This window comes from Balaenoptera musculus, chromosome 8, assembly GCF_009873245.2.
Source record: "Balaenoptera musculus isolate JJ_BM4_2016_0621 chromosome 8, mBalMus1.pri.v3, whole genome shotgun sequence".
Taxonomy (NCBI): Eukaryota; Metazoa; Chordata; class Mammalia; order Artiodactyla; family Balaenopteridae; genus Balaenoptera; species Balaenoptera musculus.
Window position 1 is genome coordinate 66,690,865 of NC_045792.1, and position 16,591 is coordinate 66,707,455.

Below are 16,591 nucleotides of genomic sequence, written 5' to 3' on the forward strand. Positions count from 1 at the left end.
CCAGGATGTCACGGGCACCTTCTTCCCAGGCACCTTTTGTGCCACATCACTTCATTAATGAAAAGCCTCAAAATACTCACTTCTCTCGTTAGATATAAGATTGTCTGCGAGGCAAGTGAGGAGGTTATTAATACCCTCTTTTTTTGACAGAATGAGGCTCCCGCAGATGGTGCTTGGGAAGTTGCTTCCCCCTCACTGTCATCCCTTGCCCCTGGGCCAGCTCAGAGACCTAACTTAGGAAAGGATCATCCCCAGCTGCCTTCTGGCAGGACAGCCTGCCAAGCCCTCTCACAGCAATAGTGAATCTGTTCCCCTTTTACGCACTTCTTTTATCCCAGCACAAGTGCATGTACCATTCTGTTACCTTCTGGCACATGAATTCATTTCCTAGTTCTTTGAATTAAACTGCATCCCGAAGGCCCTTTTGTGGAAAAGGGAGTAGGTTCTCTAGATTCTTCCAAAGGACAGACTGCGGCCCAGCAAATAACAAGATAATGACGCACTGTGATTTAGACCGTGGTAGCTGAATATAGAGCAAGTGCACGGTAGAGAGCAGAGCGCCCTCCCCGGCACCGGCAAGGCCCCAACGGGAGTTGGGTGGTTGCCCGCCTGGAAAGTTGTGGATAGGATTCAGTCACACATGCACAAAACATCCTAAGCTCTCAGGTACCATAGCTTTGGTATTTACCTGCTTCAGTGTATCCAACAAATACTGTCCTGTCTCCACACCTATCTTTACTGGCTCTTTGGATTTTTACCTGTATTTAAAGTGAAGAAGAGGTGAAAAGACAGGGGAAATTTTTGCTTTTCTTTTCTTGTATCATTTAGGATACAAACAGCCCAGCCCTGGGTCAAGGGATAATACTTGAGAGCAGTATTTCTCGAGCCTGTGTACGTTAGAATCACTTTGGGGTGGGGGTAAGGGTGGGATGGGGAGGGGGTAATAATCATACTGGTGATCTAGCCCCATTCCAGACCATCAGCATAAAAAACCAAAAGCAAACCCCACTTCAAATGTTGAGAACCACTGTTCCCAAGAGCCCCCTGGAAATGGAGGTGTTCGAGTTGAGGACAGATGGAGGCTGCGATCTTGGACCAGGGGGTTTCTGATCCTAAAGTTTCCTTCCACTCTCAGATTCTATGATATTACAGCATCGTTATACTTAGAGCAATGAAATGGATTTCTCTGGACCTTCATGCAATCAAAGGAAAATTCTTAAGCTGAGTTCTGCTTTGAAACAGAACTTACTCTAATGGGACTTTCCCCTGTAATCATTAGATAATACATGTGTATATATCTGCCTTGGAGAGAATCTTACTATTCTCGGAAGGCATTTGTTCTGAACATCCTGTTCTCAGGATACCTGTGAAACTGTCAATGACTGCAGTCCTGTGCTTTGGATGCTTAGAAAAACAATCCTTATTTGCTATCAGAGTGACTATAAATCATGTTTCCTAAAGTGTGATAAATTGATTATCCATTTCTCCTGATTAGGCAGCAGATGGATTTTTGTTTGTCGTAGGATGTGACCGAGGGAAGATCCTCTTTGTGTCAGAGTCTGTCTTCAAGATCCTCAACTACAGCCAGGTACTGCTCCTGCTGGTGGCGGGCAGCCTCACAGCAGCCAGAAAGGTCACCCCACTTCTCAGAATGATTATGGTGGACAAGTGACATGTGAAATGCTTATATATTCCCCCACCCCATCCTTCGTCCAGAAAATTCTTTACACAGAAATGAATATAAACTTAGAAGACTTCCTTTAATGTGCTTCCCCCACTGGGAAGTTCGACCTTATCAGCATTGTAACTTTCTCACTGCTGCAAGATAAATAGCCCACAGTGTAGGGGTAGCGGGGCAAGGGGCTGTCTGACAAGGAAGACAGGTAGGCAGACAATACAATACCAGGGAATAAGAAAAATGGGAATCCACCCATACTGTGTTTACAAGGATATGTCGCTTATTAGCTCTATTGAACCTCAACGTCCTCTAAAAAATGATTGTAATAATCCATACAATCTATGACCGTTTGTAGGATCATATAAGATAACCATTTATAAATGCTTGTAGAACAGAGCTTTTCACCTATTTTGTCCCTAGAGTTTTTACTCGTTTTTTTCATTCATTCACTCATTCACATGCTGGTATTTGCATGGAAACTTAGTAAAGCAGAATCAAAATAACATTTATATAAATTAGAATGAATGTAAATTTAATGTTTCCAAGGTGTTTTGCTCTTTTTAGTCTTAGAGCAAAGCTATGGAAGAAGTTATTTTTATCTCTGCTAACAATTAGGCTAGTGAGGCGAATAGTATGACACAACTTGTTTAAGAACAGAGGTTTAATGGAGCTAGAGCCAGAGCCCACGCCCTACATTCCTCCCTCTGAGGTCTTAGAAGGGAATCTGTGGGCCTCAGAAATAAATGAAAAGGAATACATACTGAAAGACTTTTGCCTTAGAGGAGCATGAACTATTTATGTATGTGGTTGAGCCCTTTTTCCTCCGTGTCTTATCAAAACCACACTCCCGGTGCCTCATTCATTGTGTCTATATCTAGGCAAAGTGACTGGACCTGTGTACATGTTAACACATGAAATATTTGAAATTCTCGTGCTTAAAAATGCAGAGTAAAGGCCAAGCCCTTGTTGGTTAATTTATGTTCCACATGCCGTTGACTTGTCCTTTTTGATGATACATTCCCACAGAATGATCTGATTGGTCAGAGTTTATTTGACTACCTGCATCCTAAAGATATCGCCAAAGTCAAGGAGCAGCTCTCCTCCTCTGACACTGCACCCCGGGAGCGGCTCATAGATGCAAAAAGTGAGTTTGGGATCCGCCACTGCTTCCTCAGCTGCCTGCCCAGACGTCTGAGCGCCGGGCTGAACAGTGTGTGCGGACCTCAGCCTCTGGGTTCCTACCTCTCTGCCCTTTATCTGGGTCCCAGGTGCTGTCTTTGGCTAAATGGGATTGTTTATGTTACTTTGTGTTTGTTTCTCTTTTGTTTTACATAAAGAAGAAAAAAATTCAATGTCCAAACTCGTGAGAGGAAAAACAGCTACTTTCATTTGATTCTTTCTGATTTTTAGTCATTTTTTTTTTCCAGAATCTAGAAATTCCAAGTTGTATGTTCCTGAGTTAAAAGGGTTCACATCAGTTTGATTTGTTCCCCCTGAAAAAATCACCTCTATTTATCTGAGTTGCACTCATGCAGCCTCATAAGATGAAAGTAAGAAAACTTCAAGTGTAAATATGACGCTTCTTTGACCAAAATGGTTCCTCATTAGATGCCCCGCCCCGCCGCCCGCCTCCCTGCTTCCTTCTTGCAGCAGTGGAGCCACCGCTCACGTTCTCCCCCAGCTTCCTGCTCCTGCACCCGCTCCCTGCCTCCTGTGTGAGGCCACAGAAGCTCTCTTCTCCTTCAGCCCCATGGGGGTGCTGTGCACTCCAGCAGTTAAGAGCACGGACTCTGGAGTCAAATGCAGGGCTCGCATCTTGGCTCCACCCTTTACTAGCTGTGTGATCTTGAGCAAGTTACTTAACCTCTCTGTGCCTCAGCTTCCTTATCTGCAAAATGTTACCTATTTCATCGAGTTGTTGGGAGGATTTAATATGCTAATAACGGAGTACATAGTTTCCAGCACAGAGTAAGCACAACGTGGTATTCACCTTGGCCCAGTGCCATCATAGCCTAACTAGTTTCTTGCTTCCAAGCTCTCCATTGTAATCTCTGGAAGGAAATAACCACCAGAGGAATCTCCTTTAAATCATCCTTTTCACTAAGGCACTCCTCTTCTTCCTGTAAGTACAATGCAGTCCCTGGTACCTGTTGCCCTTTATAGTCTGGTCCTGCAATTTTTTTAGTGACCTCAGAAGAGAAAGATGAATGCTGTTTGGTCCTTGCCTCTAAAGCTCTTACCATGTAGTCAGGGAGACAAGGAGACAGCACCATTCATAATAGGTGCAGCCATAGATGTAGTACCAGGCATAGAGAACGATGATTAATTCTCACGTGGGCGTGGGTACAGGCATCACGGAGCAGGTGACAGCTCCAGGTGGGTTTGAAAAGATGAATTAATGTTTGCCAAATGATGAAGGGAGGAAAGGAGCAGAGGAAATGATTTGTGGATGGCTGCAGACGTGCGGTGCTGTGGGCTGCCGGTGCCACTGGAACAGAACATGGGGGGAGGGAGAGGGCCGGACCACGAAGACCTTTCCACCTGTGGGGACACAGTGAAGGGCTGTGAACCAGGCAGGGCAGGCTCGGATTGGCATTCGGGGAGGATCACTGAGGCAGCAGTGCGGGAGGTAGGTGAGAGCAGGGAGACCCAGGAGGAGCCCCGGCAGTAGCCATTCCTGTGATGGTTGCTCCTGCGGCGGGCAGTGGGCGCTTGTTCCCCCCAGACGTGATCTGCAGCCCCGGCTTCTGCACCGACAAGTAGCCCGTGTTTCTGTCAGGATCACAGTCATGCTTTTTCTCCAGAGACTCTAATTCAGTTGGTCCAGAACCATAATTCAGACCACAGATAGGAGCCAATTTATATGTGAAATTTATATGATTTAAAATTTTCTGGTAGCTACGTTTAAAAAACTGATAATAAATGCAGAATTATCTTTAATACTGTATTTTATTTAACACTAAATCCAAAATGAAGTCTTTTACATTTTTTTTTGGTACTAAGTCTTTGAAATCCTATTTTTATTCACACATACAGCACACCTCCAATTTCAAGTTCTCAATAGCTGTGTGTAGCTAGTGGCTACCGCACTGGGAAGCACAGATCTAGAATGGGGTCCCAGAATCTGCAGGTTGATGAAGCATCCGGGGGTTCTGGCGTCCAGCCAAGGTTGAGAACTTAAGGCAGTCCTGCTGCCTCCTTTCCATTCCAGTATCCAGGTCTTGCCCATCCTCCAAGTCCCAGCCCACATGCTTCCGCCTCTGGGAAACACCGATTTTTTCTGCCATTTACTTGGCACTGATCACTCATACGTCACGTTGTGTTATCATTAGTCTTTTCCTGGTGAACTTCCATTTCCCCTTCTCAGCCGTCCACTCCTGCTGGACGGGAGCCCTGTGTGTATTTCTTTATTCCCTGGAGCACCTAGTCCATTCATCGGTCGCTGCATTCTTCGTGATCTGTAAGCATTCCGGGTTGACAGCGCCCCTGTCCACATAGCATCTGTTAAGGCCTAGACTGAGGAGAAGGGTTATTGTCACGTCATTGTTACAGAACAGGGAGGCAGGAAAGAAAAGACTTTCTTCAAGGGCACACTCCCCCTCCTGACAGACAACACTACCCTCAGTTTATCACATTTTGTGTATTGATTTGCAGCTGGACTTCCAGTTAAAACAGATATAACCCCTGGGCCATCTCGATTATGTTCTGGAGCACGGCGTTCTTTCTTCTGTAGGATGAAGTGTAACAGGCCTTCCGTAAAGGTTGAAGACAAGGATTTCCCCTCCACCTGCTCAAAGAAAAAAGGTAACCACTTAACAGTTCTTTAAATCCTATCACAGGTGGAGCGCTCAGCAGGGGGTGGGCTCAGAGCAGCGGGTCCCAGGATTGCAGCCAGGACCTCACTAGCCCCCCTTCAGTGGGGGCGGCTGGGGAGCAGGGGGGAGCTGGAAAGCCCTGATGGTGTCACGATGACAGAGATCTGTGGGAAGGCTTCCTCTGTTTAAGTCCTGTTTGTTTTCCTGTGGTTGGGAAAGAATACTCTAAGTCACAGCCCCCGGCTTCCCCAGCACCCACGAGCCCACCAGAATTATTCTAAGTTCACCAGTGCCTGCAGGTGGCTACGTGCAGTGGACACCTTTCATTTTTCTTCCATTGTGAAGTGTTTCTTCTTCCTGTCCTCTCCCCGTCCGGGCTTTCTTCCGGGCTCCTTTTGTTGCTTCCTCCTCTTCTGTCCCCGGCCTTCTTCTCTTAAGAGTAGATATATACTCCTCCAGAGGTAATGTCATCCGCCCCCTTAGCTTTCAATGACATTTGTATGCCACTGACTTCCAAGTTCATATGTCTAGCCTGCACTTCTCTTTTGAACTCCAGATTTGTAAATTAACTGCTTATTTAATCTACCTGCTTGGGCATCTCGAGGGCATCTCAAACGTGATATATGTAGAAGTAACCACCTGAGCTTCCCCTCGAAGGGAAATGGCACTACTGTCCATCTAGCTGTGCGTGCTAGAAGCCTGGGGGGCCCCCTCACCCCCTTTCCCTCCCTCCTGATCTAGTCAGTTATAAGGTCTTGCTGCCACGAGTTGCCCCTGCAGAAGTTACCTGAAGTATGTTGCTCCGTCTCCGTGTTTACTGTTACTGTCACTGGATTGAGGCTGCCCTGGATCTCACAGGCCTGCTGAAGTAGGCTCCTCACGCTTTGCAGCCCCTCGCATGGCCAGAGTGACCTTTCTAAAAGCAAATCTTGGGGCTTCTCTGGCTGTCCAGTGGTTAAGACGCCACGCTTCCATTGCAGGGGGTGCAGGTTCGATCCCTGGTTGGGGAACTAAGATCCCGCATGCCGCGTGGCCAAAAAATAGAAGAAAAAAAAAAAGAGCAAATCTTCGTATCAGTCCCCTGTTTCAAACCCTTCAGTGGTTCCCGTTGCTCTTGAAGAAAAGTTTAAAATCCTTCATGTGACTTTGCAGACCACCCCCCCCGACACTACGCCATACGTTTGAGACTTGCTGACCTCCTTTCGATGCCTCCAAACCCTTTCTACCCAAAGTCTCCGTACGCTCTGTCACCTCTGACGGGAATGCCCCTCTCTCGCCACCAGCTCCCCTCCCTGACTCACTCGAGCTCGTCCTTTAGAGTGGACCTCAATGTCTGTCACTCACTCCCTCCCGCAAGCTGCCTTATGTCTGCTTGTAGCACCCTGCAGCGTTTCTTTGTAACACTTGCTTACAGTTGCAGTTATGTAGTTATTTGTGATTATTTGTTTAAAATATCTCTCCCCCATTAGCCTGTGAGTTCCACAAAGGCAGGTCTGATTTGTTTTCCACTGTTTCCCAGTAACTAGCACAGACCCGATGCTTGGTAAACTATTCCATAAGGAAGTGTTTACTGTTGGAATCCACAGGTGCTCCACACTTAATGTGTCCCAAATTGAAATCTTTTCTCCCTCTCCTCTAAAACTTGCTCTGTATTCTCTGCCCTGAGTCAGTGAATTGTGTAATACCAGCTAACCACTCAATCTGAAAAAGTTGGAGTCATCTTTATTTTCTTTTTTCATACCAAATCTTTTGATACTCATACCAAATCCCAACAGTTCAAGCTCAGAAATTTCTCCTGTGTCCTTCCCTGCCTCATCTTCACGGCACTGCCATGGTACAGTCCTCAGCATCTCTTGCATGTCTTCCAGTACACCCATCACTCTGCTCCTAGAACATCCAAATCACGATGTGATTTTGCTGTTTCCCCACTTAAATACCTTCAGAAGCTCTCCATTTCCTATCTGAAAAAGGTTAACACATTTGTGAGCCAATAATCCAAGGCTCTGACGATACGCTCCCAACCTGCCCTTCCAACTCTACCCCCAACGCCTCCCTTTCCCTTCAACCACACGGAGCTCTTTGCTGTTTCCTGTACAGGATAGCTCTTTGTGCCTTTGTATGTTCTCAAACCTTTACAGATTCTGGTCCCTTACCCAGCGCTCATCCTTCTTGATCACCTCCTTCATAGTTCTTCGGGGTGGCCTTCTTCTCCCCAGGGAGATTTAGCTGCTGCTTCCTTGGTGCATGTGATGCCCTTTTGCTGTAACCAGCTCTACAAAGCGTATATGACACTGGATGATACCTGTTTTTTCTGTCTTCTCTCTCACTAGATGCTAACTTCTGGACAGTAAGGCTTTGGTTTTTATATTTTGACTCCCTACCTACATCCCCCGACTAGGCTGCCTGTGCCTCCAGGCCCCAAAGCCACACTGACATTGACCATGGACTTTGCTTTCTAGCAGATCGAAAAAGCTTCTGCACAATCCACAGCACAGGCTATTTGAAAAGTTGGCCGCCCACAAAAATGGGGCTGGACGAAGACAACGAACCAGACAACGAGGGGTGTAATCTCAGCTGCCTTGTCGCCATCGGACGACTGCACTCTCACATGGTTCCACAACCGGCGAACGGGGAAATCAGGGTGAAATCTATGGAATATGTCTCTCGGCATGCAATAGATGGGAAGTTTGTTTTTGTAGACCAGAGGTAAGAGTCTGCACATTACCCTTGAACAATGGTGGTAGAGGATTTTCAACCCTGAGTAAAGCAGAGAAGACTGGGCCATCGGCTGTCTTTCTCAGGGATAGAGAGAAGGAAGTGATGGGCGTATCTGCTGAAAAATGAGACCCAGTGGTTTATCATCATAAATACAGAGGTTTTTCTCCATGTCATTCTTTGGCATGTAGAGACAGTGAAGTGGGGGTGGTTTGATGTCCATGGCTGAAAGAGAAACAGTAGGCCCAGTATGCTATCTGAATCCATGGAAGGTTCCAGGACCATTAATTACTGTGATTGAAATTCTGGCTTGTGGGACTCGGAAAAGATTATCTAGTCCTGAACTGTCAATACAGTCAGTCATCTGCTATAGTAACCCCATACGGCAATTTAATTTTAATTTAATCAATTTAAATTAAATTAAATTAAAAATTCAATTCCTCAGGCTCACTAGCTACATTTCAAGTACTGAGCAGCCGCATGTGGCTAATGGTACCCATGCAGAACATTTCTTTTTTTTTTTTAATTAATTTTTATTGGAGTATAGTTGATTTACAATGTTGTGTTAGTTTCTGCAGTACAGCAAAGTGAATCAGTTATACATATACATATATCCACTCTTTTTTAGATTCTATTCTCACATAGGTAGAGGAACATTTCTATCTTCGCAGAAAGTTCTGCTGGACAACACTGATCTAGTCCAGTCTCATTTTTTATGGTGGTTGAACTGAGGCTCAGCCTGAAGCCTGGCCTTCTCCAGAATTCACAACTCATCGGCAGTGGACCTGGGCTAAGAACCCAGATGTCCCCAAATTTCCACTGTTCCCTGCTGCCTCCTTAAGAGTATTCACAGGGTAGTAATTTTTCTGGCTATTAGATACAGTCACTAAATACTGGAAAAGGAGGCAGCCACCTCTCAAAGTCCTTGTGGGCCCTGCTGCTGGAGCTTCTGGTGTTTGGTCATCCTGGTAAAAAGCAGCCGGTAAATTGGAGAAGCTTTGCCCTGGAGTTTAGAGTTCTACCACATTTTTATCTAATACAGTTACTACTTTTAAACCTCCTAAAATTTGATATCTTGTGCTAACAGCCCCTTTGAAAGGATTCTTTGCTTTCTTTCCCTCTGTTTTTATAGCCCTGATTAAAGTCAGTTTCATGAGAAAAAAACCAAAAAGCAAAACCCATGTAATAAGCCCTCTGATCCCACCCAGCTTTGACCTTGTTTTCACTGGCTGTAGCAGGATTCAGCCGGTGCAGACATGCTATTAATTGTCTGAATGGCTTTTTCTTTTTTTTAAAAAAAAAATTCCCTTTTAGGGCAACAGCTATTTTGGCATATTTACCACAAGAACTTCTAGGCACCTCATGTTATGAATATTTTCACCAAGATGACATAGGACATCTCGCAGAATGTCATAGGCAAGGTAAGCTGGGCTGTACGACAGGTCTTAAAAGTGCCCCCCTGCTTCTAGACTAGTCCACGTGACCTCGCAGAGAAGTTTGCCTCTGTGACGTGGGAGTCACCCAGCCCAGGAGTCTTTTCAGGCCAAGACATCCGTGAGGAGGGGAGGCTACTGCAGCCCCATCCAGCCCCTTACAGATAACCCCCACCCCATTGCCTCGCAGATTCCTATACTTGGGCCAGGGCAATTTCCGGAAGGCATCTCTTGTTCAGAGGATTTATCTGGCCCCTATAAAGATTTCGTATGGCCCAAACGGATCTAATTCTTTTCCGCAAAACCCTGCATCGCCTCCTATGTTTCCCTCTTGATTAATGGCATGGCCAAATATGTAGCCTCCTGAGATGGAAACCAACATCGACTCCCTCCTTTACTTTTTCCTCCATCAGAACTGTTCATTCACCTCAGACATGCATTTCCAAAGAGGCCCCTTTCTGCCACCTCCACTGCCAAGACCCTGGTTCAGCCCATGTACCCACCTGATAGTTGTGATGGACTCCTAACAGGCCTCCCACTCGCTTCTGTCCCCAGTCCGTCTTCCATCACTATCCCATTTATGCTGTGATAGATCGAGCCTGATAATGTCACATCCGTGCTTAAAACCTCTCCTGCCTTTAGACTCAAGCCCAATCACCCTTGACAGGCGTTCAAAAGACCCTCCGCCTTCTGGCCCTGACCCACCTCCCCAGCTTTACCCCCGCCCCCATCTCTGCCTCCAGAGGCCTTGTGCTCCAGCCACACTGACCATCTCTCCATTCCCTGCCCTACCAGGCCCTGCCACTCCTTGGGCAGTGCTGGGTTCTTCCCTCCCTCCCCTTGGCAAACTTGTATTCATCCCTCAAGACTCTGACCTCCTCTGCCTCTCCTGAGGGCAGGAGTCACATCCTGTCTCCTCTTTTACCTCCAGTGCCTGGCACATGAAAGATGCTCATTACGTGTTTGTTACATGAAAGAATGAGGTTTCCATAGGTGAGTGACCTCTCTGAATCCAGATGTCCTAAAAATGCTGTACTGCCTTCAGGCTTTGTGATGGGGAAATAACATGGGCCCTTTGGACAGTGCCTTCTCGTTGTGTGGTGTTTACTTCATAGCTGATTCCAGTTAGATGTCTAGAATGCAGTCAGTTATTCCCAGAGCCTTCATTTCATACACTCTGAAGAACAGTGACAGGTTCACAACCGAATTGGAAGGCTCAGAGTCAGACCCTCAGAAACAACCTATTCTCTGAAGCGCCAGCTCCGTGGCTGATTAAAGAGGGATGGCCTTGGAGCCTGAGTGCACTTCGGATTTGGTTAGTTCAATGCATTTGTCTGAGGAAACAATAATGCTCATGGTCTCTTTGTATTTTCAGTTTTACAGACAAGAGAAAAGATTACAACTAATTGCTATAAGTTTAAAATCAAAGACGGTTCTTTCATCACACTACGGAGTCGGTGGTTCAGTTTCATGAACCCTTGGACCAAGGAAGTAGAATACATTGTCTCCACCAACACCGTTGTTTTGTAAGTGTTTTTCGTATGTCAGAAGCTCCCTTGCTTCACAGGGAAATGCCTTGGGCCCCTTGCCTGGGAAAAGGGGGTACAGGTGACAGCCAGTATTGCATCCTTTACTGCCGTCTTGCTGATATCCTGTGAAGCCTCGGGACTGGCAGAAGCCAAAAGGGGGTTAATGAGGGATGAGCTTCAGCACTCATACCTCTGAGGCCCCGGCTGGTGGAGTTGCTGCAGGAGACAGCAGCGTTTCCTACCCGGCAAAGCGGTCAGCCTTTGAGTTCTGCAGGCCTGGCATCCACTGGTGTCACTGTGGAGGGAAGGCTTGGTCGTCTTTGAAAGGCTCCCCAGCCCATACTGGCTTCGGCTGAGGAGGGCCGAGGGTCTGCGCCCACCGGGCTGGCGGCCTGAGCCCCGGCAGCTGGGACGCCCCCTCAAAGGCTGCCACCTGCTGGGTGAGCAGGGAAGGGGAGGCCCTCCTCTTTGGCCTGCTCCCCACATCTCCTTCCCCGTGAGGTCCAAAGCCCCACCTGTAGGCGGAGCCGATCGGGGGCCGGGGCCGCCTCCGCTGGACCGCGCCCACCCGCGCCGGGAAGGCCAGGCAGGCAGGGAGGCCAGGGGCCGCGGTGCCGCCCATCGTGTCCTCAGACAGTGAGGAGACCTACGAGCCGCTCAGACACTTCCTTCTGTGGCCTGTCCAGGTCCAGAGTGGACACCGGACACCTGGCCAAGGTGAAAGGTGCACGGTTCTGAGCAGGCCTGACTCACGTTTCCTTGTTGCTGGGATGTTCACAGAGCCAACGTCCTGGAAGGCGGGGAGCCGAGCTTCCCTCAGCCCACAGCATCCCCCCGCAGCATGGACGGCACGCTGCCCTCTGGAGAAGGTAACTATGTGCCGCCGGGGCGCCCGGGCTTGCCCCTGAGAAGCTGCTTGTGGCCACCATCCCCGAGCCCCCGGTATTTGGGGTCCCCGGCCACCATCTTCTGTGGAACAAGGGAGGCCTCACGGGGATGATCACTAAGGACGCTGTCACCTCGCTTTCTCTGTTGAGCCTGGAATGCCGGGAACTTGTCTGTGCCTTTGCTGAGGCTGCCTGGACCCTGGAAGCCTTGACATGGCAGCTCCTGCTGCCTGTGCTCTCCTCCCGCTGGGCTGCCGGTGGCTGCGATGCGAAGCGCTCTCGGCGACGGCCGCCGGGATCCCGTGGTGGGAGAGGGTGTCTGTCAGCGCCGGGGTGTGCTGTTCCCGCGGGGCCCTCCCCCGGCTCGGCCTTGGCCGCTGCTCTCCGCACCTGACTCCTCCTCCCTCAGGCCTCTGCTTGCACGGCTTCAGCCCCTGCCTCTGCATCGGTGAATCCTACCTCCGGTTTCACTCCTGAGCTCCAGATCCGCCTTTCCAGCGGCCTCCTGGGCGAAGCCACCTGGAGTCCCGCAGGCACCTATAACTCAGCACATCCAGATCGGTTCTCTGCACACACCCTCGCCCCCAGTCTGGTCGGTTAAGCCAGAAACCGTGACTCCTACCTCTCCCATTATATCAAAACACACACTCCTGTCCCTTCTGTCTTTACACCTCTCCGGCCCCACTGTTGCTACCTCACCCTCCCCATCTGTTGCTTTGCTTACTGCAGATAACTTCCCAACTGTAGTCTCCCTGCCCTCCTCTGCGCCCGCGTCCTCCACTGCAGTTCCTTCTCCACACGGTGAACTTGTGTTTTCTGTGTCAAGCACTTTGGTGCTCCTTGTCCCCTGTGGATACTGTTCAAATCTGTTAGTGTGGCATCCAAGGCCCTTCATGGTCTGACTGGTACCTGCCTCTCAGTTTCATCTGTCACTCCTCCATCATCATTTGTAATGAGTTTCTTGGTGTAGTCTCCCAAGTTGTGTCCTGCCTCAGTGCTCTTGCATACACTGGTCGGTGTGCCTGGAATGCTTTCCCCTCCTTACCTCTCTGCCAACCTACTTTATGCTCCTCTCTCAAGACTCAGCTCAGAGTTAATTTCTTCCAGGAGGTTGCACCTGGCCCTGCATGAGTTGGGTGCCTCTTGCTGACCTGTCAAACTTACCGCAGTTTGTTCCAGCCATTGTTTATCTTGTGTGTCTCCCCATTAGACTGTGAGCTCCTTGAGGGCAGGGATGCGGACCTATCTCTGTGACTCTGGTGTGCAGCCCAGTGGCTTTCGGCCAGCGTATGTTGAGTGCATGAGGAATTAGAAGCTTTAATATCAACATCTCTGATCCTGGAAGGAAACTTGAGCTTTTCCCTGCAGGAATGCCTTTTCCTGACAAGCTGTGGCTCTCATGTCCCTCAGGGCACAACCCTAAGCTTGAACTTCAAGTGGATCATGGGATGAAGTGGATTTAATTTAACACATAATAGCATTTCTCCCTCGGCTTTCCCCTTTCCCACTCTCAGATTCCTCTGTTGTAGGTGGCCCAAAGAGGACCCACCCCACTGTTCCAGGGATTCCAGGGGGAACCAGGGCTGGGGCAGGAAAAATAGGTCGAATGATTGCTGAGGAAATCATGGAAATCCACAGGCAAGTAACACCTAGTTGTTCCCTTAAACCAGTGTTCTCAACCCCCAGGGCACTTTGCCCCCCAAGGGATGTTTTGTTGATGTCTGGAGACATTTTTGGTTGTCACAACTGAGTGGGAGGTTGTTGCTAAACATCCAGTGGATAGAGACCAGGGAGGCTGCTTGCTAAACATTCTACAGTCACAGGACAGCCCTCCCAAGCCCCGGCCCCTAAGGAAGAATTTTTCAGTCCAAGATGTCAGTAGTGTCGAGACTGAGAAATCCTGCCTTTAAATAAAGAAGCTAAACCCAAACAGGCCAGAGCTAAATGGAACTCTGGGAGGCTCAACTTTCTTATTACTTTGTATATGACCCAAGGAGCTTCCCAGTGGATAGATGAACACTAACATTACAGGACTGCAGGAGCAGAGCCGAGAACTGCCAGGATCTGGGCCTTAACGAAACATTAGCTTCTTCCAGTCAAAAAGTTGCCTAGGATTAGCAATAGAGACCAAACAAATCAGCTAGTAATAGAAGCTCCCTTGGGCGGAACTTCTTTTCCATATGAAAGAGAAGAAGCTCTGAAGCAGTTTATCTGGGTTGAGTCCTAGGCCTCTGCTTAGGAGATTCATGTAACTTCTTGCACTCTGTTGACTTAAGCCATAAAAGGGAGGCAATATCTATCTCCCTGAAATTGCCCTAGGATTGTGAGAGAACTCAGGAAAGTTCCAAGAACTGACATGTAGTGAGTGTTCAAAAATTGTTAATTAAATCTAAGTCTTTAAGAACAGTCATTGAGAGGGAAGCAGTAATTGTAAGTCCATTTGAATTTGGGCGATAGAGAGGGTGGTAACCAGGTCCTTAGGCGTACAAACTTAATGGAACATAATCATAGGATCCCTGCTGCCACTGGCTTGATTCTCTCAGAACTGGAGGCCGGCCTTGTTTTCTAATTGGCCACAGGGGGGCTCTTATCCCAGTGGGATTCCAGAAGAGCACAGCCCTGTTCCAGCCCTTCAGGAATGACGGATGTGGCTGTTTGAACCTACCTCAGGAAGGAGGTGTGGGTGCAGTGTGCACTGGTAGTCTGGTGCTGATCAGTCCCGGCGTACCCTGTGCCTTGCTCGAGACCATCCAAGGACAGTATAAAACAGTCCTTGAACGCAAAGGTCTTAAGATCTTTGCGAAGCCTATTTTCTTTATGATAAAAGAAAAAAGGGGGAGTGCATGGGCTGAAGCAAGCAAGGGAGGACGGGTTTGAACTTGGCCTTAGCTGGGTTTTGTGATGAATGTGGGTGTTCTAGAAAAGACAGGCACACGCTGGAATGGGCGTGAGATGGTGTATTCAGGACACAGAAAGCAGGCCATCTACCTCGCAGCCTCTTTGTAGAAAGGAACCACAGAGCTGTGATGGGAGATTGCTAAGAATTCTAAGAAATGATGTTGAATAGTTGAGACTGGCCGAAAATTGGAAGACCCTGTGCATTGTAGGATGCTGAGCAGGTGTTCAAAGTGGTGTGTTAATGCGCATCGTGGAGGTTTGGAACTTCCCTGGCGGTCCGGTGGTGACGACTCCGCGCTTCCAGTGCAGGGAGTGTGGGTTCGATCGCTGGTTGGGGAACTAAGATGCCACATGCCGCGGGGCACAGCCAAAAAAAAAAAAAAAAAACCCCAAAAAACAAAAACAAAAACAAAAAATAAGCATTGTGGAAGTTGGATTGGAATAGGAAGAGATGAAGGTAAGCGTGCTTCACAACCCAGGAATGAAGCCCACCTTACAGTGATAGTAGTGTCCAAAAGAGAAATCAGTAATTTAAGGACTAGATATTGAAAATGAAATAAGTAACTACGAAAAGGCAATTCTAAGATAGGGAAGCTGGGGAAACAGTGGTTCCATTGATGTAGGTAGGGAAAAGTGGGAGACATTCAACAATTGTTCAGTAAGCAATTAGTAGTCATCTGTGTGGGTGAAGAACACCTGGTATATAGTTGTATCCCGCCTTTCAGAAGATTATGATCCAGGGGAGAGAGAGAGAGAGAGCGAGCTTGTTTACTCACAAATTACAGAATTAGGCAGTACAGGCCAAGAGCCAAGACTGCTGGGCAGTGGAGGGGTCCCTGGGAGACCCAGAAGCTGCAATCATCCATGTAGGTGCTAAGAGCCTGGTGGTCACGCAGCTGCCATTCAAGTTTCCCTAAACTCTAGCTGTGGTGCCAGGTCATGGCTTCCTTTGCTGAGGTCCTTCAGCTTGACAAGAGTTTATGTGGATTTACAGCTCTAAGTCTTTTCCTCTGTAAACCTACTATGCTGAGAAATAAGCTAGCTGAGGAGGGCTTGGACCCATTTTTCATCACCTGTTGCCTTAGAAGATGACAATGACGACTACTGCAAGGCCACTTTCTAGGTGGGGCTGAAACCACCCCAGCACCCTCCATTTCCTGAGTAGTCGCTAGCTAAGCAGTGTTTGTAGGGTAGAGAATAAGTTATTTGCGGTGGATTCGAGTTCATTGTATCAGAGATAGAATGCCACCAACTCTGAGATCTGGATTCTGTGAGCAAATGAAGCTGGCCAGCTACTTGAAATTCACAAACCTGAAATCCAAACCCTAATCCAAGGGCTTTGTCAGTGAGAAGCTTGCCTCCAGGATCTGTGTTCTAGATCAGGTGCCTATGGGATAAATCCAGCTTATCACCTATAAATAAAGTTTTATCGGAACACAGCTATATCCATTCACTTGCATATCATCTATGGCTGCTTTCAAGCTACAGCGGCAGAGTTCAGTAGTTGTGACAGAGACCATATGGCCTACAGAGCCTAAAATAATCACTCTCTAGCCCTTTACAGAAAGTTTGCCAATCCCTATTCTAGATCTTCATCCTCCTTCTCACCCCCATCCCTCAACAAAACACACACACT

The 16,591-nt window shown here is 48.0% G+C and overlaps 1 protein-coding gene across 14 annotated transcripts in view; it reads left to right on the forward strand.

Annotated features, from left to right (window-relative positions):
- The window catches only part of ARNTL (aryl hydrocarbon receptor nuclear translocator like), a 103,649-nt gene that overhangs the window by 81,265 nt on the left and 5,793 nt on the right, over positions 1–16,591 (forward strand). For 9 of the 14 annotated variants that reach the window (XM_036859521.1, XM_036859518.1, XM_036859516.1 and 6 more), the window contains 8 exons: positions 1,496–1,588; positions 2,705–2,822; positions 5,333–5,482; positions 7,953–8,199; positions 9,523–9,629; positions 11,017–11,167; positions 11,951–12,039; positions 13,572–13,695. In XM_036859521.1, the coding sequence (XP_036715416.1) occupies positions 1,496–1,588; positions 2,705–2,822; positions 5,333–5,482; positions 7,953–8,199; positions 9,523–9,629; positions 11,017–11,167; positions 11,951–12,039; positions 13,572–13,695 (1,079 nt within the window). The remainder of the gene's footprint in view (positions 1–1,495; positions 1,589–2,704; positions 2,823–5,332; positions 5,483–7,952; positions 8,200–9,522; positions 9,630–11,016; positions 11,168–11,950; positions 12,040–13,571; positions 13,696–16,591) is intronic. The other 5 variants (XM_036859526.1, XM_036859527.1, XM_036859529.1 and 2 more) reach the window with 3 other exon arrangements.